General features: G+C 37.1%; 1 protein-coding gene and 1 long non-coding RNA gene across 3 annotated transcripts in view; both read right to left on the bottom strand.

The window, feature by feature from the left end:
* LOC127969947 (adhesion G protein-coupled receptor A3) overlaps nucleotides 1–23,634 on the bottom strand; it is a 96,054-nt gene that overhangs the window by 51,411 nt on the left and 21,009 nt on the right. Inside the window, exons 7-12 of the mRNA XM_052572119.1 lie at nucleotides 21,660–21,873; nucleotides 11,038–11,202; nucleotides 9,543–9,765; nucleotides 9,188–9,337; nucleotides 5,969–6,130; nucleotides 5,032–5,220 (exon numbers count right to left, since the gene is read on the bottom strand). Of these exons, the coding sequence (XP_052428079.1) occupies nucleotides 5,032–5,220; nucleotides 5,969–6,130; nucleotides 9,188–9,337; nucleotides 9,543–9,765; nucleotides 11,038–11,202; nucleotides 21,660–21,873 (1,103 nt within the window). The remainder of the gene's footprint in view (nucleotides 1–5,031; nucleotides 5,221–5,968; nucleotides 6,131–9,187; nucleotides 9,338–9,542; nucleotides 9,766–11,037; nucleotides 11,203–21,659; nucleotides 21,874–23,634) is intronic.
* Nucleotides 16,137–16,962, bottom strand: LOC127969968 (uncharacterized). 2 transcript variants are annotated; one of them, XR_008156447.1, is made up of 4 exons: nucleotides 16,847–16,962; nucleotides 16,496–16,573; nucleotides 16,379–16,456; nucleotides 16,137–16,339 (listed from the first exon to the last, which is right to left on the bottom strand). It is a non-coding gene; the product is annotated as an uncharacterized LOC127969968 (long non-coding RNA). The 2 variants fall into 2 exon arrangements; XR_008156446.1 differs by having other exon boundaries at nucleotides 16,496–16,612; nucleotides 16,886–16,962.

Raw genomic sequence — 23,634 nt, 5'->3', positions numbered from 1 at the left:
AGTAAAATCTGGGCTAGAGATGAATGCAAATTCATTTTAGAGTGGATGTGCATGTGTGTGTATAAGTATTAAAGTCCTGCATGTATTGGTTTGCCCAGCTGGCACTCATGTCATGAGTGTGTGTGTGTGTGTGTGTGTGCGTGTGTGTGTGTGTGTGTGTGTGTGTGAAGAAGAAGATTAAATGGTCTCTGGTCATATCTGGACTCTTGTAGTGACCAGCGGCAGGCCATATGGCGACACTCATAGAGCCAAGAACAGACAGATAACATCTAAAATCTCAAAATCAGCCCAAAACACGCCCATGATGTCATGATGAGATGAGTGCTTCTCCGTTTGTCAAATAAAGCACTCTGAAAATACATTAATGTTTATTATTGGGTTTGGGTTTGGCAAATAAGACGAATTTAGGTCAAAACACACTAATCTTTAGTGAAATCATCTTTAGGAGTGCAGATATTTCTGATTTTGATAAAGATCACAGAAACAGACTGAAGCAAACGCTCACAGACACAGCAAACCAAAGCCTGAACTACTCAGCTCAAAGATTTCTGAATATGACAATATTGGCAATATGAAGACTACAGCACATTTCCATACACAAATGGACGGGTGTTCGGCTTTATAATTATCAGTGAAAATGAAACCAACAGACCGTGACCCAGTCAAAATTACGAATGACGCAGAACTGCATCTTGGAAAACAATTATGCTGATTTGCAAAAAAAGGCCTAATATTATCTGATTTGTTGACACTGAATTCAAAAATATCAATAAAAACTTTCCATCATTAAGTTTTTTCACAAAACAAGAATGTATATAGAAGACATGCTTGAATGTGCTTATTAAAATAACAAAAGGATTCAAATGTCAAACATTTATTATAATAAAAGTAATGCTAAAAGAGTAGAAAAATCCATTCCCAGCTTATAATCCAATATTTAATGTCAAATAACATAACAAAATGTTGTGCATGACATAAAGTGCTGGGAATGGATCAAACTGTTGTAATGTGGCTCAGATTCAGACAGGAATCATGTGCTTGTGGTGTTTTTCAGCTAATTAAGGGAGAATCCAAGACTAATTCAACACACAAATAATCAATGAATGCAAAAATGCTATGAAATGCATCATATTATTTAGTGAGAAAGCATGACGTGTACGAGCAAAACAGACACACCCACACGCACACACACGCGCGCAAACACACAATTATATTCCTTCTTAGAGAAAAATGTGAGAGTTTCCAGTCAGGATTTAGACCGTATCATAGTACTGAGACTGCTTTCCTTAGAGTTACAAATGATCTGCTCTTATCATCTGATCGTGGGTGTATCTCTCTAATAGTTTTATTGGATCTTAGTGCTGCGTTTGACACAATTGACCACAACATTCTTTTGCATAGACTTGAATACTTTGTTGGCATTAATGAAAGTGCATTAGCATGGTTTAAATCATACTTATATGACTGGCATCAGTTCGTAGCAGTGAATGAAGAGTTATCATATCGATCACAAGTGCAGTATGGAGTACCTCAAGGCTCAGTACTAGGGCCACTACTCTTCACGCTTTATATATTACCCTTGGGAGATATCATCAGGAAACATGGTGTTAGCTTTCACTGTTATGCTGATGATACTCAGCTCTATATTTCTTCGTGGCCCGGTGAAACACACCAATTTGAAAAACTAACGTAATGCATAGTTGATATAAAAAACTGGATGACGAGTAATTTCTTACTGCTAATTTCAGAAACAACAGAGGTGTTAATTACAGGACCTAAAAACTCTGCTTGTAATAACCTAGAACACTGTCTAAGACTTGATGGTTGCTCTGTCAATTCTTCGTCATCAGTTAGGAACCTAGGTGTGCTATTTGATCAAAATCTTTCCTTAGAAAGCCACGTTTCTAGCATTTGTAAAACTGAATTTTTCCATCTCAAAAATATATCTAAATTACGGCCTATGCTCTCAATGTCAAATGCAGAAATGTTAATCCATGCGTTTATGACCTCAAGGTTAGACTATAGTAATGCTTTATTGGGTGGTTGTTCTGCACGCTTAGTAAACAAGCTAGTCCAAAATGCAGCAGCAAGAGTTCTTACTAGAACCAGGAAGTATGACCATATTAGCCCGGTCCTGTCAACACTGCACTGGCTCCCTATCAAACATCGTATAGATTTTAAAATATTGCTTATTACTTATAAAGCCCTGAATGGTTTAGCACCTCAGTATTTGAATGAGCTCCTTTTACATTATACTCCTCTACGTCCGCTACTTTCTCAAAACTCAGGCAATTTGATAATACCTAGAATATCAAAATCAACTGCGGGCGGCAGATCCTTTTCCTATTTGGCTCCTAAACTCTGGAAAAATCTACCTAACATTGTTCAGGAGGCAGACACACTCTTGCAGTTTAAATCTAGATTAAAGACCCATCTCTTTAACCTGGCATACACATAACATACTAATATGCTTTTAATATCCAAATCCATTAAAGGATTTTTATGCTGCATTAATTAGGTAAACCGGAACCGGGAACACTTCCCATAACACTCGATGTACTTGCTACATCATTAGAAGAATGGCATCTACGCTAATATTTGTCTGTTTCTCTCTTGTTCCGAGGTCACCGTGGCCACGAGATCCAGTCTGTGTCCAGATCAGAGGGTCACTGCAGTCACCCGAATCCAGTACGTATCCAGACCAGATGGTGGATCAGCACCTAGAAAGGACCTCTACTGCCCTGAAAGACAGCGGAGACCAGGACAACTAGAGCCCCAGATACAGATCCCCTGTAAAGACCTTGTCTCAGAGGACCACCAGGACAAGACCACAGGAAACAGATGATTCTTCTGCACAATCTGACTTTGCTGCAGCCTGGAATTGAACTACTGGTTTTCGTCTGGTCAGAGGAGAACTGGCCCCCCAACTGAGCCTGGTTTCTCCCAAGGTTTTTTTCTCCATTCTGTCACCGATGGAGTTTCGGTTCCTTGCCGCTGTCGCCTCTGGCTTGCTTAGTTGGGGTCACTTCATCTACAGCGATATCGTTTACTTGATTGCAAATAAAAACAGACACTATTTCAACTGAACAGAGATGACATAACTGAATTCAATGATGAACTGCCTTTAACTATCATTTTGCATTATTGACACACTGTTTTCCTAATGAATGTTGTTCAGTTGCTTTGACACAATGTATTTTGTTTAAAACGCTATAGAAATAAAGGTGACTTGACTTGACAATCTCACTGATGGACAGCATCCTAAACAATAAAAAAAAAAAATTCCCGGCCAGAATATATAATAATAAAATACTTAAATCTATGCTTAATATAGGTTTTAAATGGTATATAAATATATTTAGTACATTAAAAAATATCTATATTTCTTAATTATTATTTTTGCCCTTATAATATACTTTTAATGTTTAGGCAATATATATATATGTGAAAGTGTGAGTGTGAGTTAGTGAGTTAATGATTTTGAGTTAGTGATTTATATATATAAAGACAGACTTGTGATTTTATTTCTGTTTCTGTGAGGACAGAAAGACGACAGAACGGACTTGTGATATTTGAATCTGTGTGAGTGATGTGATCAGATTATGATATTATCTAAATCTCCCAGAGACTGACACACGGCAGGCAAATGAAGTCCAGATCCAAATCCATCTCAAACAGAAGTCAGCGGCTCGTTCACTCATTAGTGTGCATCGAGATCATCCGCTGTCTGATTTACACTCAGCTTCACTCGTCCTCCTCATTAAAGCAATGTCCCGAGATCAGCTCAAGAGTCCTGCATTACAGTCTCCACTGAACACAAACGGATTATTACAGAGCAAGAACTACCAGCTCTGGCAAAGAATCTGACAACCCTGCTACCACAAACTTACTTTACACTAAGATGCTTTCAGTAAAAGGATGATTGGATCTTTTAAGTGAACGGTAGGACTTTGTTCACAGATGCAGCTTCTGCTGTTCATCTTTATGGGCAGTTTTTGTGCCTTTAAATTACACTGTAAAGAACCTATATGAGAATATATGCGCATATATGAAACCTATATGCAGTTTATATGCACATATATGGTAATATATATGCTGCATAAATGCGTATATATGCCACATAATGGCGTCAGTCAGAGCAAGAAGTACCAGTCAGGTAAGAAAATCTAAAGTTTTCCTTGTGTTAAGTCAAGTCTTTCATTTCTCTTTGAGTTTCTGTTTTGGTGCTTTTGTTTTGCATTCTAGTTTTGTGATTTTGAGCGGTTGGGAGATGTGAAAGCACATGACTTTCTGTAACGTATTGACTTTAGTATATATATATATATATATATACTGCCTCTAGCTATCTTTTTGACACACTGTTTTCCTAATGAATGTTGTTCAGTTGCTTTAACAAAGTATTTTGTTTAAAGCACTATATAAATAAAGGTGACTTGACTTGACTAGGGCTGAAACAATTAGTCGACATTATCGACAACGTTGACGATAAAACAAATTGACGGCAAATGTTTTTTGAGTAGTGGTTTGATCTTGTATCTACCTAATGTGAGAGCCTGCAATAATGCGGTTTGACCAGTGTGGCGCTGTAGAGCAAGACTGTATTACAGCTCTCCTAATTCAGGTCAGAAGAAGAAGACAGCGCTTCAGTTAACCTGAGAACCTGAGGCTGCTGAGCGGCGTTTGGATGAATGTGTAAATATATACTGCGCACCTTCCTCTCAATAACTACATAAACACAACAAAAACTGACCACGATGTAAAAGCAGCATTTAAGGACACATTAGATTACAGTGATGTGGATGTTTGCACGAACTCTGAGGTGCATATAATATAGGAAAACAGCCCATTTTATATATTAAAAACCTATATCAAAACCTACATTAAAACATATGAGTTAATATAGGTTATTTCCATGTGGGTGCATGGTTTTTATTTTCATATCATATTTTATTTCAACCGAGTCATCCATGTTAAAAAGCAGAGAATGTGTGTTTAATGGGTTTTTGGACTCCGGGCCGGTTAGAGCCTCACCTGTCTGAGCTGACCCACAGGTGACCCAGAGACGTTCAGTGTGTGGCATCTGAAGTTGAGGAGGGTGTTGTGATGTGAAGCGTCGGCCACCGGGGGCAGCAGAGGCAAACGCTGCTCCACCGTACACAATAAACCCATGAGAGCGTCCGGCCGAAGCAGCTGCGCCTCCAGAGCGATGTTCACCGAGACCTGCCACACACACACGCACACACACACACACACACACACACACACACACACACACACACACACACACACACACTAATCACTCGCTGGAAAATAAACAGCATTCATTGTTCGAGGTTCTGCTGAGTGAGTCAACGACTGATTATGCAAACACAAAAAGACTAAACAAAGACTCCATTAACGATCCCAGTCTGTGACCTACATTATCAGAAAAAACCACACGTCTGTCATTACGTCAAGATTTATTCGGTTATAGATGCATAAAAGCCATCATGTATTAATCTACATCAATAGACCACGGATTCACAAACGTAAGATTCAGGGAATAAATCAACAACACACTAACCCTTCACATTAGTGTTTAACCTGCAAAACCTCAAGAGAAATACATGCCAGTTATTAGAGCCAATTAAAACTAGATAATAAAGGCTTAGTTAAAAAAAAGAATAATAAAAAATTAAATTAAAATAAAATAAACAAACTTTTATTTTCATGTAGAGCAACATTTAATTATTTATTTTTAACCTGATGTACTAAAATAACTAAAACTGAAATTAAAAGTATTAAAATATATAGAATAATATGTAAAAATGTAAATAAAATGCATTTTGTGTTTGTACTATGTTTGTTCTTGTTTTTTTATATATTTATTTTACAAAAACAAAAAAAATAAAATAAAATAAAATAAAATAAAATAAAATTAGGGGGGAAAAAAATTAATCGTTCCTAATGAAACGTGTTATAAGGTGACCTTGGAGATGCCGGTGGTGTTTGCTCCGAGCGTGAGGTCTGCGATCCGCTCCACACACTGGACGATCCGTGTACACGCTCGCGCCTCGCTCTGAGCCATCCACAGAACATGTTCCTCCACCGCCATCATGTTACTGGCCACGTCCAACACGTGATCGGCCAACTACACACACACACACACACACACACACACACACACACACACACACACACACACACACACACACACACCATCACAGATCTCAGTCAGACTCACACTGCGCAGGTATGAAATTCAATGGCCTCTGTTCTATACAATACAATATATTGAAAAGTAAATAAATATTGAAAAACATAATAAAAATAATAATAATTAATTAGATATCATATTATGATATTTGCATGGTAAGTAATAAATAAATATCAATGTAAAAATATATACATGCATGCATTCATATAGTAAATGTGCTACCCATAAATTGAAACAAACGTTTCTGAATGTGTTTAATTTTCATGTAAACCCATGTATTAACTAGAGAGAGATATGAATAAACTATATTTATATATTGATTATATAATTTATTATTATATCTTTTAAATGTTTCTATTTTTCTTTTTAAACTTTATTGTAAATGTAATATATTTATTTTAATACTGTATATGCATTTATTTATTTATTATTAATTAAATGCATTATTTAATAAACTGTAATATATTTTCTGGAATATTCCCATATATATTTATTTCATAGAGATATGTTTATGCTTTCTCTGCTCATCTCCATCAACAGACTATACTGAACTGAATTTATTTCCAGTTCAAGTCTTCAAAACCTGTGAGAGCATTCATGAGATTCATAAAAAGGGACGATAATGAAGGTTATTTCTCATTAACTTCAGAGGCTCATCCTCATTTAATGAAGGAAAACAGGCAATATTCCCAGCTGCATTCCAAAATTATATTCGATTTCATTCATTAAAAGAATACATTTCATAATCTCACACTTACATTTTGCACAGCCTGTTTTTACTGAGCTCAAAAATATATTATTACACTTTTAAAATTAATTAAATAGTTAATTATTTATATATTTTAATTATAATTGATTAAATACTATTATGATATTTAACCATACATAAAATTATTAAATTATTGCATTTATCTATGCAACCTAAATTAAAACGTAAAATTCACTGAATTAATTCAGTGCATATACAGTAAAAGTAGCATTAAAACACATATTAAACTCAGAAACTGCTAGTAAAAATAAAACATGCAATTTTGATTTACAAAGACTGAAACTCAATTTTCTTGTAAAATGTGCTTGAAAAATATTTATTTACAACCTTGAAAAAAATAAATGAATTTTTACTGTGCACTGTTGATTTGAAAACATCTGCTCATAAAATGTTAACCTTGAATGCACAGTCAATTAAACGTGAATAAGAGGCTCTTCCAAATGAGTGGAAATGTTTGCATACTTAGCATGCAGTGTGTGTCTGGCCTGAAGGTAATCTATGGCAGCATGAGTTACGTAATTAATACCAATTTCCCCAAAGCGAGCGAGTGTGTTTTCTCCTCATTCACACATAAACAGCCTCCTAGAGCTCTTGTGATGGAGAGTGAGCGTCCGCCGGTGTTATTAAAATGCTAAACGTGTTGACTGAACATGTGCACATAATACTTAAAGCTGAAAATAGCTGATAACAATGTGCATCTAAATTACAGAGCGGCGGAAGAAGAGACTGAGTCATGCAAAAGAGCGTGATATATTCCACTGGAGTCCGACATCGCTTCCAAACATTACAGTCTTGCTCAGGGTTCATCACTCGTTTTCCAGCTCAAACATCTGAACATCCTTAAATCAAGACCAAGTCAATTTATATCAAAAATAAAAACTATCCAGATCAAGTCAGTGCTTGAAACCACTGAAATACTATTGAAGATTTTATTAATATTTTATTAATAGTAATTTTGTCAATTTTTAAGTATGTTTTTGTATTATTATTTCAGTTTTAGTTCAAGTTATATTAGAATGTCAAGTTTATTAAGTTTAATTTAATTTAAATTTAAAATAATTTAAATGACAAATTATATTATATTAAACAATATTTAAATAATTAAAGTTTTTCTGTTTAAATGTTATTTTATTTCAAGTAACAAAAAGTTTGTATATATATATATATATATATATATATATATATAAAAGTATAATAACCCTATTTACAACAATATTTTGGCAGATTTTGTTTTATTTTTTATTTAAAGCATTTTTTTATAGCTTTTAGTAATTTAAATTGTATTAATGTATATTTCAGTTTTATTATATATATATATATATATATATTATATTATATTATATATATATTATATTATATTATATTATATTATATTATATTATATTATATTATATTATATATATATATATATATATATATATATATATATATATAAATTATTTACTATTATTTTGTTTGTTTGTTTGTTTTAGGGTTTTTAAACTAGAGATCTTGTAAAAATCTATATATATTATTTCCAGTAATTACCTTTTTCCAGTTTGGAAAGCTATAATAACCCTGCTCATAGCAAGATATTTTTGTCAGATGTTCTTTCTTCTTTTAAGCATAAACTCACTTTATTTTGACACGTTTCCCAGAAATGTGTCTTAATGAGGTTTTAAATCTCTCAGCTGTTTAAGCAAAGACAAGATCATCTTCAAAAATATCTTGTTTTCTGGGAAACTGATCAAAATGAAGTGAACTTATGCTTCAATGAGAAAAAAGACATTTGTTTTCCCTCTGAATCACATTTTTATGACTCCTTCACCAGATATTTTTGTTCTTGTTTTAATCAAAAACACTTCATTTTGACCTTCATTTTCAGATTCTCAAAAAAAAAAAAAAAAGTAAATGTTAATGTATTTTGATTTAAGGATGTTTAGTTATTTCTAATAGAAAATAAGACATAAATACTGAGGAAGAAATACTTTTCTCCGGAGGGCGGAGTCAGATCGAGGCCACACCCTTTACTCCTGAGAGGTGGAGTCAGAGCGGGGCCACGCCCTTTTCTCCTGAGGGGCGGAGTCAAAGCGGGATACATTTACTTAGGTGCAAAACTAGGAAAAATACTGTAGCTTTAAAGATGAAGACAACCTTGCTTTTCTTAAACAGCTATGTTTGTTACATGAGGATTGTGTGATTGGATTTGAGTTGAAGACATCCTGATGGCATGTGACTCTGACCTCTCTGACATGATCCACCAGACGAGTGAGTCTCTCGACCAGATGAGTGACGAATATCACATCCATCACGTCTCCAAACAGCGCCGCCCTGCTGGTGAGAGACGAGAGCTGCTGCGCCAACATCAGAGCGCTGGAGACGTTCACCGACCGCTGACAGATAACCAGATCACAATCATTTCAGCATGTATCTACATATATATATATATATATATATCCCTGAGAAACTTCTGGTTTTGTTGGTTATGACTGCTTCTATTGTTCTCATTTGTAAGTCGCTTTGGATAAAAGCTAAATGACTGAATGTAAATGTATAAAACATGATGATGATGATGGTGATGATGATGAAGGTGCAGACCTGTGTGAGCTCGTGCAGGTTGCGGGTGAACTGGCTGGTGTATGAGCACTGGTTGTAGTCGTGCTCCGCCCAGCGGCCCGTACGGTCACACCTGCGCCACGCCCTTTTCTCTGGAGGGGCGGGGTCAGATCGGGGCCACGCCCTTTTCTCTGGAGGGGCGGGGTCAGAGCGGGACACAGCACACGGCAGGAAGGCCATGAAACCAGCCAACGTCTTCGGCCACCTGTGAACATCATTCATCACATCAACAGACTGTTTGCTCTTATCTAATGTCACTTTTCTACATTGCTTGAGGATAACATAAAATTAAGCTATTTAATAATTGGCTATTTGATTTATATATATATATATATATATATATATATATATATATATATATATATAATTGAATATATGTGTGTGTGTGTGTGTGACCCTTTACCAAATAAACTATCTTTTGGTTTTTCAAATTGTTTTGTGTCAATTTCTTGAAATTGAGATTTATGCATCATCTGAAAGCAGAATAAAGATCTGAGATACAACTATTTGAAAATCTGGAATCTGAGGGAGCAAAAACATCTAAATATTGAGAAAATCATCTTTAAAGTTGTTCAAACGAAGTTCTTAGTAATAAATATTATTAATCAAAAAATACGTTTTTATAATTTACAATAGAACATTTACTAAATATCTTCATGGAACATGATCTTTACTTAATTTCCAGCATCATTCCTCCAGTCTTCAGTGTCACATGTTCTTCAGAAATCATGAAAATATGATGATTTACTGCTCAAGAAACATTTCTGATTATTATCAGTGTTGAACACAGTTGTGCTGCACAATATTTCTGTGAAAACTGTGTTGCACTTTATTTTTCAGGATTCACAGATGAACAGAAAGTTCAAAAGAACAGCATTTATTAGAAAAAGAAATCTTTAGTAACATTATAAATGTCTTTACTGTCACTTTTGATTAATTTAATGCATCCTTGATGGAAAAAAAAAATATATGTATATTTCTGACCCCAAGCTTTTAAATGTCTTTACGCAATTTTCCCACAAGATAAGGTTTGTGAACATGAATGGAGTCTGTTTGTTGTTGTCAGTAATGCACAAACAACACTAACTCATCTGCTAACAACAGACTCATTTCCCAGCGCGTTACAGTCATGTGCTGCACAAACACAGAGTGAACACAGAGATATAAAAGCAGCAATCAGACATCGGACGTTAAAATACAAGACACACTGAAGCATCACAACCACACAATCTGTGATGTGGTTTTTAAAAAGAGTGCACTCAAAAAACAAACAGTCGATGGTAGCCAGTGTCTTCAATAGTATTTTTTACCATACTAAGGAAGTCAATGGCTACCGTCAACTATTTGGTTACCTATTTGGTTATAACTATTTGAGGGTGAGAGAATGGGTGACTGTCCCTTTAAGCTGGCGCTCTGGTGAATGGCGTCTGTGTTTATGTGTGATGTTGCAGACGGGCGTCTGTAGCCGCAGACACACCTGAAGTCGCCCTTGTTGCTACTGACCCTCTCGGCTCCGCAGTACAGCGCCGTCGCCTCCAGCACCACGATCTCCATCCCAATCGAGCTATTGCCCCGGGAACTGGTCACGTGACACTGCCAATTACCGGAAACACCCGCATCGATGTTGGACAGGATGAGCTCGCTGTGAAACGAGGGTGAGACGAAACTGAGCCAGTTTAACACACAGACAGTCGAGAACATGAGCATTGTGTTTAATCATCACGTAAACTGATTTCTTTCTTTATGAACTATACATTTTTGCATCTGTTTAAATAATACATGATGCACATTTTCTATGTATGAGTGGCTGTTTAATTAAAAAGCAAATCTGTGATATTGAGCACCAGCAAACACAAGACGAAGGTTATCCAGACTCAGTTTTGCATTATTAATACGCTGTAAAATTTCCACCAGCATTTGTTCCTGCATTTCTACAACATTTTCGAGGGAAATATTGAGGGACGTGAACGATTCATGCATGCAAACGCTGGCTGTGGAATAGTAAGTGGCTCAGTGAGCGCGCACAAATCTTTCACAGTAAAAATGATTAGAGGCTCAGAGAGAAAGACAGTGACTGCTCAGGCCCGTAATCCCTCACACACACACTCACACATGCACACACACACATACACACACATACTCTCTCACACACACACACACACACACACACACATACACACTCACTCACTTACACACCTGCACATGCACACACACACACACACACACACACATGTTTGTTTCTGTGTAAAGTGTGTTCATCCCATAGGTGTAATGGTTTTTATTCTGTACAAACTGTATATTCTATGGCCCTTCACCAACCCTACACCTAACCCTAACCCTCACAGGAAACTTTGTGCATTTTTACTTTCTCAAAAAAACTCATTCTGTATGATTTATAAGTGTTTTGAAAAATGGGGACATGGCTTATGTCCTCATAAGTCACGCTCTCCTTGTAATACCTGTGTCATACCCATGTCATTATACAGAGTTGTGTCCTGATATGACACAAAAACAAGAGCGCACACACACTCACACACACACTCGCACATGCACACACACACACACTCACTCACTTACACACACACACTCGCACATGCACACACACACACACTCACTCACTTACACAAACAATCGCACATGCACACACATTCACACTCACTCACTTACACACACACTCGTACACACACACACACACACACACGAGCTAGAGATCTCCTCAGGAATTGTTGCCTCTCTTTTCTGATATATTGTCAGTTTTCATTCTGTGTGCGAGTGTGTGGAGGCTGATATTTAAACAGATTAAACTCTTTCAGAGCAGAATGTTCTTCGAATTGAATTTTGTAGTCCACTATTAGATTTACATTTGACTCAAACCAGCATTAACTATACAGCCGTGTGCAGTTCTTCACCTATACAGCATCAGAATTACAGAAATAAGCACATTTGCACATATTCTGAAAATGTGACTGATTACCAAGGTGTTGCTATTTATCAGGCCCCTGTTCCTGTGAAGTCTTGTGTTTTGTTCCCATGTCTTAGTTTCTCCTTCCATGCTCATATGTGTTTCCCCAGTTCCCTCATTTCCTCCCTTATTACTCAAACCCTGTGTCTCAGAGTTTTTTGGTCTAATATTGAATGTCGTCAGTCCTCTCCCTACGTGTGTGTTCCTGCCTGTTAGTAAGACCTTTGATGTTAATTAACCTTCGTCTCCTGCACAGTAGGCAAAGCGTTTGTTACGTCTAGTCTAGATTACTGCAATTCTTTATATTACAGTATATCTAAATCTCAAATTGCATGACTTCAGCTTGTCCAAAATTCTACCTGGCAGCGTCTCTCTACTATAGTAGTGAAGTTGTGGGATTTAGTTATTAAAGGGGATGATTGATTGCCATTTCACTTTTTTAACATTAGTTAGTTTGTAGTGTTGTTGTTTGTTTGAGCATAAAAAATATCTGCAAAGTTGCAGTGCTTAAAGTTCAATACAAACGGAGATATCATCTTTTAAAATTCTGGCAGATTAATGCATACAAAAATGGCTGGTAAGAGACTACACCAAGCTTCTTCCTGTATTCGGTATCATCAGACCCAGATAAACCCCGCCCCCCGGGAACACACAACAAAGTGGGCGAGGCCATGATGTGCTGCTTTAGAGAAGAGGAAGAGAAAACTAGGAGTGCACGTAAAAATCTGTGCATATATGAATCGCGATTCTGTCTTCTATTGATTCTAATGGATTCGCAAAATCAATGTTCTAAGCAGCGGTTCCACTTATTTTTTACAAAGCAATGAGAAGCGTTATACACGTACGTATGTTCGGTTGCTGTGCAGTATTAAAGCTTTAATCAGAATAAAACTGTATATTAAGGGCTAACAGAAGCAGTAGCATTTACAAACAACAGCATATCTAAACGTATGAGACAACAACAAACAAACATACCATGCTAGCACATGTTCTGTGCGATCCTCTTCAAAAAATATTCTCTGAGTCTCAATCAGGCTCAAATTGATAAGCAATATTGAGGATGTCATCGTTTACAATAAAACCGGAGCACATTCTGAGCTTGAGGGGAGCGGGATGTTCAGAATCGCTCTAGAGACGTTTTAGCCAATCACAACACACTGAGCCAGCTGACCAATCTCAGCCCATCGTATATTTCTGAGGGAGGGGCTTCATAATAACAGGAAATAATTTGAGGCGTTTGTCAGAGAAGGGACAGATCGATGTGGAATAAAACGAAGCATGAACACATGTTAGACTGCACCCCATAAACACAATCAAGCCTAGAAAAAAAAACATTAAAACACCCCTTTAAGAAATATCTCCTTTTCAGTTGACAGAACAGTGTTAATTAATACATTTTTCGCTAACAATGCATGATATACAAGCTGATGCCTGTAGTTTACATGTGTGCATTAAAGTGCAGCAGCGCATTAGATTAGAACGGCGATTCATTTATTTGTAATTTTAACTGTTTGGAAACAGAGTGTAAATGTGGAAGCCTTTCAAAGATTTCTTATCCTGTTGCGCCCTCTATAGGACTAGCGACTAGTTTACGTCAAGCTTAAAGCATCATGGCAGAGCGTTGAAGTTGACTAGTCGGTGCAACCCCTAGTAGCTGCTAAGGTGTTTGCTAGGGTGTTGCTAAGTGGATGCCAGGGTGTTGCTATGTGATTAATACAATGTGATAGGGTGTAACTAGGATATTCTATGTGGTTCCAAGTGTGTTGTTAAGTGGTTGCATACTGGCACAGCAAATTACGAGTCCATTACTGAGTCTATACAATATAAAAAGGGGAAAATGCAAATTTTTCCTTTAAAAGCTGTTTACAAGTTGTATGTCATAATTAGATGCATGCTTCGTGAGAAATTAATTAATATCTAAAGTGCAATGCAGCGATTTTTACTGACTTATCTAGGTGATTATCCAGGTAAAAATCATTAATCAACCTGTTGTTCTGGTGACATCTGGTTATGGCACATTATTCCTCTCTGCTGTGGTCCGGCAGCATTCACAGCTCTGGTGAATGACCTCGGACTGACCCCTCTGCAGCACATATGGCTCAGAGAGCACTCTGAAGAGCTGCGGCCGGGCAACTGCACCTGTGCCATGTTAAACTGACAACCACATAAAAATAACTGAGAGCTTCCCATAAAGAGACATTAGAGATGCTCTTAGACAAAAGTAAGATTGAGACTGAATTTATGAATTCATATTCATAGGTCTATGCTGATACTGAATGACAACTATTCACTCTTTTCTCCAATACAATTTCAGGAAAAACATTAAAAAATAAAAAAACAAAACATAACTGAGATCTCCCTTAATGTGAGCTATGAAAAAGCCATGCCTAATCAGTAATCATTTTATGAATTTTATGAAGTTTTTGGGCAAACTACTCATTTAAACATTGGCCACATCATCTCTCCTCTTCTCTCAGTCTTTCTAAGATATAATGAGTTGCTGTTGCTCCAAAGTCTGTGCAGAAGGAGTTTGTGGTTGGTCTGTCAGCACGTTCACAGCTGCAGCGATTCACTTTCTTGAGTTCAGACTCAACCAGCGACTTACATCATACTGAACCGAGTTCAAAACCTCCATCATACACATCATCATCATCTCCACCACACGGCATCAAAATTAACTTTATTTACTTTCTAATAGATGTTTATATATATATATATATATATATATATATATATATATATATATATATATATATATATATATATATATATATCGTGATGTACTTATTGGACTTTAGGAACGACCCAGAACACCCTCGCCAAGGAAAACACCCACAACATAGCAACCTCATAGCAACACCCTGGTCAAGTTTTCCATGTACTACTCACATTTTCCTCAAAATAAAATACATGTTGTTTGCGTCTAAACAAAGGGAAAACAAGCATTAATGAGAACACAAACAGATACAGTGACCTACATTCCCACAACAGACCTCTGTTGTCCAGCCGTCCACAATTGTCTCCAAATCACTCCATTAGCAGCAATGACTCTCATACACTGATATTTCACAATCTGAGGATAATAACAAGCCTGTGAATCTTGAAGTCAGGGGACTCCGCTGATGAATATTTCAAAACCCAGAGCATGAAAATAGTTCTGCCCACTATAGAGACGCTCTTCAGGTCAGTACCGCTGAAGCATGAACAAGAACCGGTAAATAAATTTGAATTATAAATGAAATACTGAATATTAAAAGAATAACAAAAGCACAGAAACACATTCAGGAACACTCTTGTTTTTATCAAAACATATTCATTTAGCCGTTCTAAAAGTGGCTTACAGTGCATTCATGCTATACATTTGAACAGCACAGTTTTCTCGTGACTTTAGTGTTGTGACCACTCAGAACACTCTAGCAACCACCTATGAACACCCTGACAACCCATTACTAACCGCATAGCAACACCCTGACAACCACCCTCAGCACATCATTGCATAGCAACTCCTTGGCAGTCATATACAACACATTACAGTATAGCAACACCTTGGCAACCACCCAAACACATTACTGCATAGCAACACCTTGGAAACTACCCACAACACATTACTGCATAGCAACACCTTGGAAACCACCCACAACACATTACTTCATAGCAACAACTTGGAAACCACCCACAACACATAACTGCATAGCAACACCTTGGAAACCACCCACAACACATTACTGCATAGCAACACCTTGGAAACTACCCACAACACATTACTGCATAGCAACACCTTGGAAACCACCCACAACACATAACTGCATAGCAACACCTTGGAAACCACCCACAACACATTACTTCATAGCAACACCTTGGAAACCACCCACAACACATTACTGCATAGCAACACCTTGGAAACCACCCACAACACATTACTGCATAGCAACACCTTGGAAACCACCCACAACACATTACTTCATAGCAACACCTTGGAAACCACCCACAACACATTACTGCATAGCAACACCTTGGAAACCACCCACAACACATTACTGCATAGCAACACCTTGGAAACCACCCACAACACATTACTGCATAGCAACACCTTGGAAACCACCCACAACACATTACTTCATAGCAACAACTTGGAAACCACAAACAACACATTACTGCATAGCAACACCTTGGAAACCACCCACAACACATTACTTCATAGCAACAACTTGGAAACCACCCACAACACATTACTGCATAGCAACACCTTGGAAACCACCCACAACACATTACTTCATGGCAACAACTTGGAAACCACCCACAACACATTACTGCATAGCAACACCTTGGAAACCACCCACAACACATTACTGCATAGCAACACCTTGGAAACCACCAACAACACATTACTGCATAGCAACACCTTGGAAACCACCAACAACACATTACTGCATAGCAACACCTCTGAAATCACCCAAAACACCCTGACAATTCTTCCATGCAGCTCATAATGCATTCAACATTTCCTCTATCAACAGTTTCAATGACAAATCATAAAATATTTTTTGAGGTTGCTTTCAGGTTGATCTAAAGTTCGTCCCAGGTTTCATCCCAAAGCATGAGACACTTACTATTTCATCAGGAAATTATCCATGTTCCTCTAAAGGTCGAGCAAATGTTGGCCATTTATTAGAGTCTCTGCTCACCTCGGAGGCTTCATTAGATCATGATGATGAACTGAGCACAGGCTTTATGGGATTACAGATGAGTTACACACTTGTCTGCACTGTATAAACAGCGGGTTATGTGAGACAGTCAAGAGAACGGAAAACATGAACACGACAGCAGTTTATTTGAAAGGTTTTACTCATAGAAACAGAAAAACCAACATATTAATGCACTGAATGAATTTATTTGCTAGAAAAACAAAGTTAGCTGCAAATTTAATTACTAATTGACTTTTGTGTGTCCATCAGGTCACTCAGTGTGTCTGTCTGCTGTCAGTCTTCCTCTCTTCTGTCTGTCCTCAAACCTAAACGACAGACACAAACCCTAATCAGACAAACAGAGCCATAACGAGAGAATTAAACTCCAGTCGCCATGGTTACCAAATCACCCGAGAGCCAATCAGCACAGAGAGTCAAAAACCATCAGAGAGAACAGAGACCGTGTAAGTGTGAGCCAAACTGAGAGTCAAAAGAAATATTTATCCTAATGTCAAGATTAACCCATATTCAGTCCCATTTGCTTTCTTGATTCTGTCAAGCCAGACATATGGAAAAAGTAAGAAATATGCATTTTTGTTTTAAACGAAACAGTTTATTGAACCTTAAAAAGTTTCATATGTGTATAATATTTGATGCATTAGATTTTCTTTGGTCATATAGTGTGATATGGTGAGAATATGGAGGGAAAAAACTGCTTAATTTTAGTCAAAGGCAAAGATGATTGAGAGATAGAGAAACAAACGCTCCTCAAAAGATCCTGAGGATCAGATTTGAGACTCTAAGACATGATTGATGGAGAATCAAGTAAAGCTGAGCTGCTTCAGTCCAGTAAGAGTTCATCTGGAGATATTACTGACCTTATTCTGACCTTTACTTGATCAAAACCACTCAAGATTTGAGTCGAGCTGAAGCTGGACGCTTGTACAGTTACACTACTCTAAACTATCAATCAAAGACAGAAGACATGCAGGAGATTGAGTGTGAAACATGTTTAACAGCAGCGTTTGATCACTTAGAGGCTTTGCATATCAAATAGACCTTATACTGTACATTTATGGTCTTATTGTGAATGATTCATTTCAATGCATGACATTTTACTGGAAAAAAAGGTATAAAACAACAAGCAGATTCAGAAATGTATAACCACAATCTGCTCTTAAATCAAACAATTAGAGCTCTGGAAAATCTGTGTGTAGTTTCTTCAGACGCATGTCATTTACACTGACGCTTTAATAGCAGTGTAGAGCAGAACATAATGGAGGCTGTTTATTTTTACTGTAGTACAGCGTCCTGCGGGATCGACCGCACTAACTCACTTCATCAGCTCTGTGCGTGTGTGTGTGTGTGTGTGTGTGTGTGTTTGAGTGTTTTGGTTGGCCGGTGGAGTCAGACAGGGCTGTTCCCGTCTCTCTCTCTCTCCATCTCTCCGGCCAGAAGATCTCGGCTCTGCCAAGAGCAACATTACCGTGTAAAGGTTCCCCTCTCAAAGCAGAGCAGCACCGTTTGTAAGTACAAGGAGAGAGCAGCCATTAATTGAGGGACTAATCAGAAGAAGAATGTCAAGAAATCCATCACAAGCTTGCAGGAACGACTCTTGAAATAAGCAATGGATAATAGAGAGGAGGAACGAGATTGAGTTCTGACACACTGTGAGCTGTCAATCAAACACATCACATGAGCAAATACTGCGGAGAAAGAACCACGAGTCCTGAGCTTAAAAGTCCTGAGCACTTGGAGAACTGCGCTGTATATTTTTCTACACTCCCCATACGTAAATCTAATATATAGATGCTCTATATCTAGAGTGATATTGCCATATATGTAACCTATAACAAGGTCATAATTTTCACATACTGTACAAACATTCTCTGGACGGAGGAGATATAACTTTATAACGTGTATAAAATCCCCACTGTAATATTTTCTATGCATTGTACGTGTTAACGTGATTTTTCATATGGTATTATAGCAACCACATATGTCAACAATGACAGATATAAAAAAAAAAATATACAATGCCATAACTTTTTAGTGCAGAAATCTGACCTTGTCATATATGTATGACTTTCAAAAATGCATCACATCAAGCTTATTAATTTGTTTATTTTAAAATCTAAATGTATTGAAAATTTGCATGCAATTCAAATATATAAATCTTATAGATTGTATTTGAATGCATAAAAATGTGTCTGTGGTCGTCATTTCTCCTGTGGTTTGAATTTTGACACTGAATACCTCTGGAAAATATTCAAGAATATCTGATTATGGAAGCATAAAGCTGGATCAGTTCAGTTTGAAGTGTAATATGCAAAGAAAAAAATTATAATAAAGTGTCCATGACAGACGGAGATATTAATGTTAATGCGATTACTCAAAAACAATTTAAATACAAATACAACTTAAGTCTTGAGTGTAAGTGCATTTGAAAGAAAATGCATTAAAAAAATTGTAGATTATTCCTATTTGAAATCTAAAATATTCCTCAATTTCTACAAATGCATTTCCATTTTAATTTTGCCAATTAGAATGCATTCAACTGTTTATTTAATTGAAATGTTAATTCTAGCGAAGGAAATGAAAAATGCTCATTAAATTATTAAATTTGAATGATCAATTTGTCGCCAGATGTCACACAAACAGCTATGGTAAATATAAAATCAAATACACAAAGTGTTCACATAATACTGATATTTTGCATACTGCATTTGAAATATAACACTTCCATATACAGTATATTTTATAACTCTAATTCTATATCCAGTGAGGCTCTTAAACACAGCTTTAATCTGGATGTAGAGTAGTGTTTAACTCATCTATCTGCTTCACCTCACTTTCTAATCAAACTTCAGCTAGTCCTGAGATTATGAGTGAAATCTGAGAGAGAACAGAACGAGTCCGGACTGCAGAGCAGATGATTCATATGACGGCTGAATGAGTCAGTGTGTCCTCTGCATACTAATAATCACACCAGTTTACTAACGAAGGGAAATTAGCGCTGGTGAGAAGTCGAGGAAACACCAGTGCTCCGGCCCGCGCGGAAAACTGCTCGTTGACACTGGGAACAGATTTCATCCATATTTATGCTCAGACGCTACTGCGTGGTGAGAGCTAGTTGAAATAATTAACCGCCACATGGTTCACTTTCACTCAAACTGTGTGTGTGTGTGTGTGTGTGTGTGATGGAGGAAGAGGCGCAGTGGTCTGTCAAGTACTTGAGAGTCGGCATGTGGCACATTATCGCCCTTATTACCTCGCAGCATATGTTTTGTTAAACGCGCTAAACCTGCCGAACTCTAGACGACTGTCTGCACACTTCTGCCAAACCTCTGCAGGGACCTATGGAGCCGCTGGAACCCAGCCAGAGCAGTTCACTCATGTGCTTTCAGATCACTATCAAGGAAAAGGTGTGTGTCCCATTTTTAGCTTTTGTGTTATTTCATATGAAAAGGTTACTGCTGAAATCATATTTTTCCACTTCATGCCTAAAGTACCAGACCGTAACAGTCATAGAAACACATTTCCAGTAGCTGATTCTTAACTATTACTATACCAACAACAGGGTACAGGACTCTTTGCACACGTCACACAAAGAAAACACCTTGCATGCACACATACACACTTGCAACACCCAAATTACCACACAGAACACACACACACATATATACATATATGCTCATCAAAGCTGTATTTCTTTGATTAAAAATACAGTAATATTTCCATATATTATTGCAATTTTTAATACTGGTTTCCTATTTTAATATCCTTTTAAAATATAATTTATTTCTGTGACAGATCGCTGAAGTTCCATCAGCCATTATCATTCATAGATAGATATATTTACTTGAAATATATTTACTTTTCTGAGAAATGTATCAAAATGACATGAGCTTACAACTAAAATATGAACAAATATCTGCCAAAGGGCTCAGAAAAAAATTCAAAGTGAACACTATTGACAGATATTGGCTTCTATTTTAAGCACACTTAAAAAAGTGCTACTTTTACACTGCTTCCCCGGGTTGTAGTGACACAAATGGGCAGATTTTTTAAGAATGGCACTACAGTTTGTCGCTACATTTAATTATCTATGGTTTGTTGGAAACTACTTCAGCAGTTGGAGCAAAAACAGACATACATTGTGTCTAGAACATGTGACCCTGGCCCACAGAACCAGTCATGAGGGTAAATTTGTTTAAATTGAGATTTATCTTTATTTATCTGATACTTAAGCTTTCCATTGATGTATGGTTTGTTACTATAGCACAATAGATACAACTATTTGAAAATCTGTAATCTGAGGAATCTAAATATTGGGAAAATCACTTTTAAATTTGTCCAAATGAAGTTCTTAGCAATGCATATCAATAATAAAACATGCTTCCGATGACTGCTTCTGTGCTGCAGGGTCAGGTATGATGAAGTCCCTCTCACCTGGTAATGAGGCAGCAGTCGTGAATGATGCTGTCCTCCACGTACAGCCCTCGGTGCTCCAGCGTGTGGACGGGACGCTGCTGGTGGCTCCAGGACAGTCTGACGGATGGGTCGAGGAACGAGGCGGTGCACTGCAGCGGCAGACGGTCCCCGCCAAACACCAGCTGCCTCTGGGTCGGGATGAGCTGCAGGACGGGGAGCTCCAGGGGGCCGTCTGAAACACGGATCACGGAGATGCAAACTCAAGCCAGAGTTGACATGGAATAGGTTTGGGCGCAGAGACATATCAATCTACTCTGAGCAGCATGTCTTTCATTAAAGGGTTAGTTCTCCCAAAAAATGAAAATTAGGCTGTGTTTTACTCACCCCCGAGGCATCCTAGGTGTGTATGAGACTTTCTTCTTTCAGACGAATCCAGTCGGAGTTAGATCTCTCAAGCTCTATCATTGCAGTCAACGGGTTTCGCATTGCATCCAAAAGAAGTTAAATAAAAATCACCCATCCACAAAAAAGTGTCTCACAAGGCTCCAGATATTTTTCTTACAAAAATGCATTGATGCGCTATGGGAGGCCACCTGTTCGTTCACCACCTGGAGCCGAGTGGGACACTTTGTTTTAAGGATGGGTGCATTTTATTTAACATCTTTTGGGATAAAGCAATGCAACACCCGCTGACTGCAATAATAGAGCTTCAAATATCATATAACTCCGACTGGATTCATCTGAAAGAAGAAAGTCATATTCACCTAGGATGCCTCCGGGGTGAGTAAAACATACCCTAATTTTAATTTTTGGGAGAACTAACCCTTAAACTCTTTCCCCGCCAAACACTGAATTTTCCAGAGTGAAATGTCAATCCAGAAAAGAGTCTCAAAGGACTGTGCAAGCTTTAGGAGATAAATGGATGATGGAAGCCATCTACTGCATCTTTGCTTTGTTTATGTTACTGAATACGGAAAAAAAAATAAAATCTCAGCTTACTCACTGGAGGAGTGAGTTTAAGTGAGCTACTGAAGTTAAAGCTGTGAAAATAACCACTATAATGCTATAAAAGATAATCACTCTGCCAATTCACCTCCATATAACACACACAAACCACACAATACAGCATTATAAGTTCTTCTGCTGACATTAAATAAAGCACTAATCCACCAGAGGCCATGAGATACACAACTGTTACTTAAGAGCACTTAACAAGAGCTGGCACACTGAATGTAAAGCACAGATAAAACAGCCATGTGTGTTTTCTTCTAGAAGTATTTACATGTATCTACAGCTAATGTGCAGTTGCAGATATATTTTACAATGACTGTGCACAAAGCTCAACCAAAAACACCCAAAACAGTTCTTTTAAAAACTTAATTGAACAGTATTGACAAAAAAATGTGGGGCATGTTTGTGCAACAATAATGCTTGTTTTATTTTAAAAATGCAATTGCATTTTATGTAAACAAGGCCATTCTATTAACTCTTATTTTCACTTTCAGGAGATGCATGTAGTATTTGCAACACTTTAACTGTTTAACCGTTTAAATGTTGATGTGTTTATTCATCACCTGATTTTCTGAATTGTTTTACTGAATTTGAGTTATCATGTTATGTTATATATGACTTGTTCTTACTAAATACATTTTTACAGAAAAAATGGGTTATGTCTGTGCAATAATAGTTTATTTTTTCTTCTAAACATTAATATTGCAACAGTAAAATTCCACTTTTTCATGATTTTATTTAATTTATTAGAATGATATTTTTTTCTGCAATCTAATAAAAAAAAAAAAAAAAATCACTTCAGAGAAAAAGCATCAATCATTTTAACTTGGAAAATAATTTTAGGGTTACATTCATCAATGCAAACCCCTGTGATTCAAATTAGGCTCATTATGAATTATGTCGATTTCCTTTAATGAATTTGAGTGAATTGGATGCCAAAATACACACAACACATGCAAACACAACATCACCAGTGAATTTT

This window comes from Carassius gibelio, chromosome B13 (genome assembly GCF_023724105.1).
Source record: "Carassius gibelio isolate Cgi1373 ecotype wild population from Czech Republic chromosome B13, carGib1.2-hapl.c, whole genome shotgun sequence".
NCBI lineage: Eukaryota > Metazoa > Chordata > Actinopteri > Cypriniformes > Cyprinidae > Carassius > Carassius gibelio.
The sequence above is the reverse complement of the archived record's forward strand: the minus strand, read 5'-3'. Positions and strand labels throughout refer to the sequence as shown.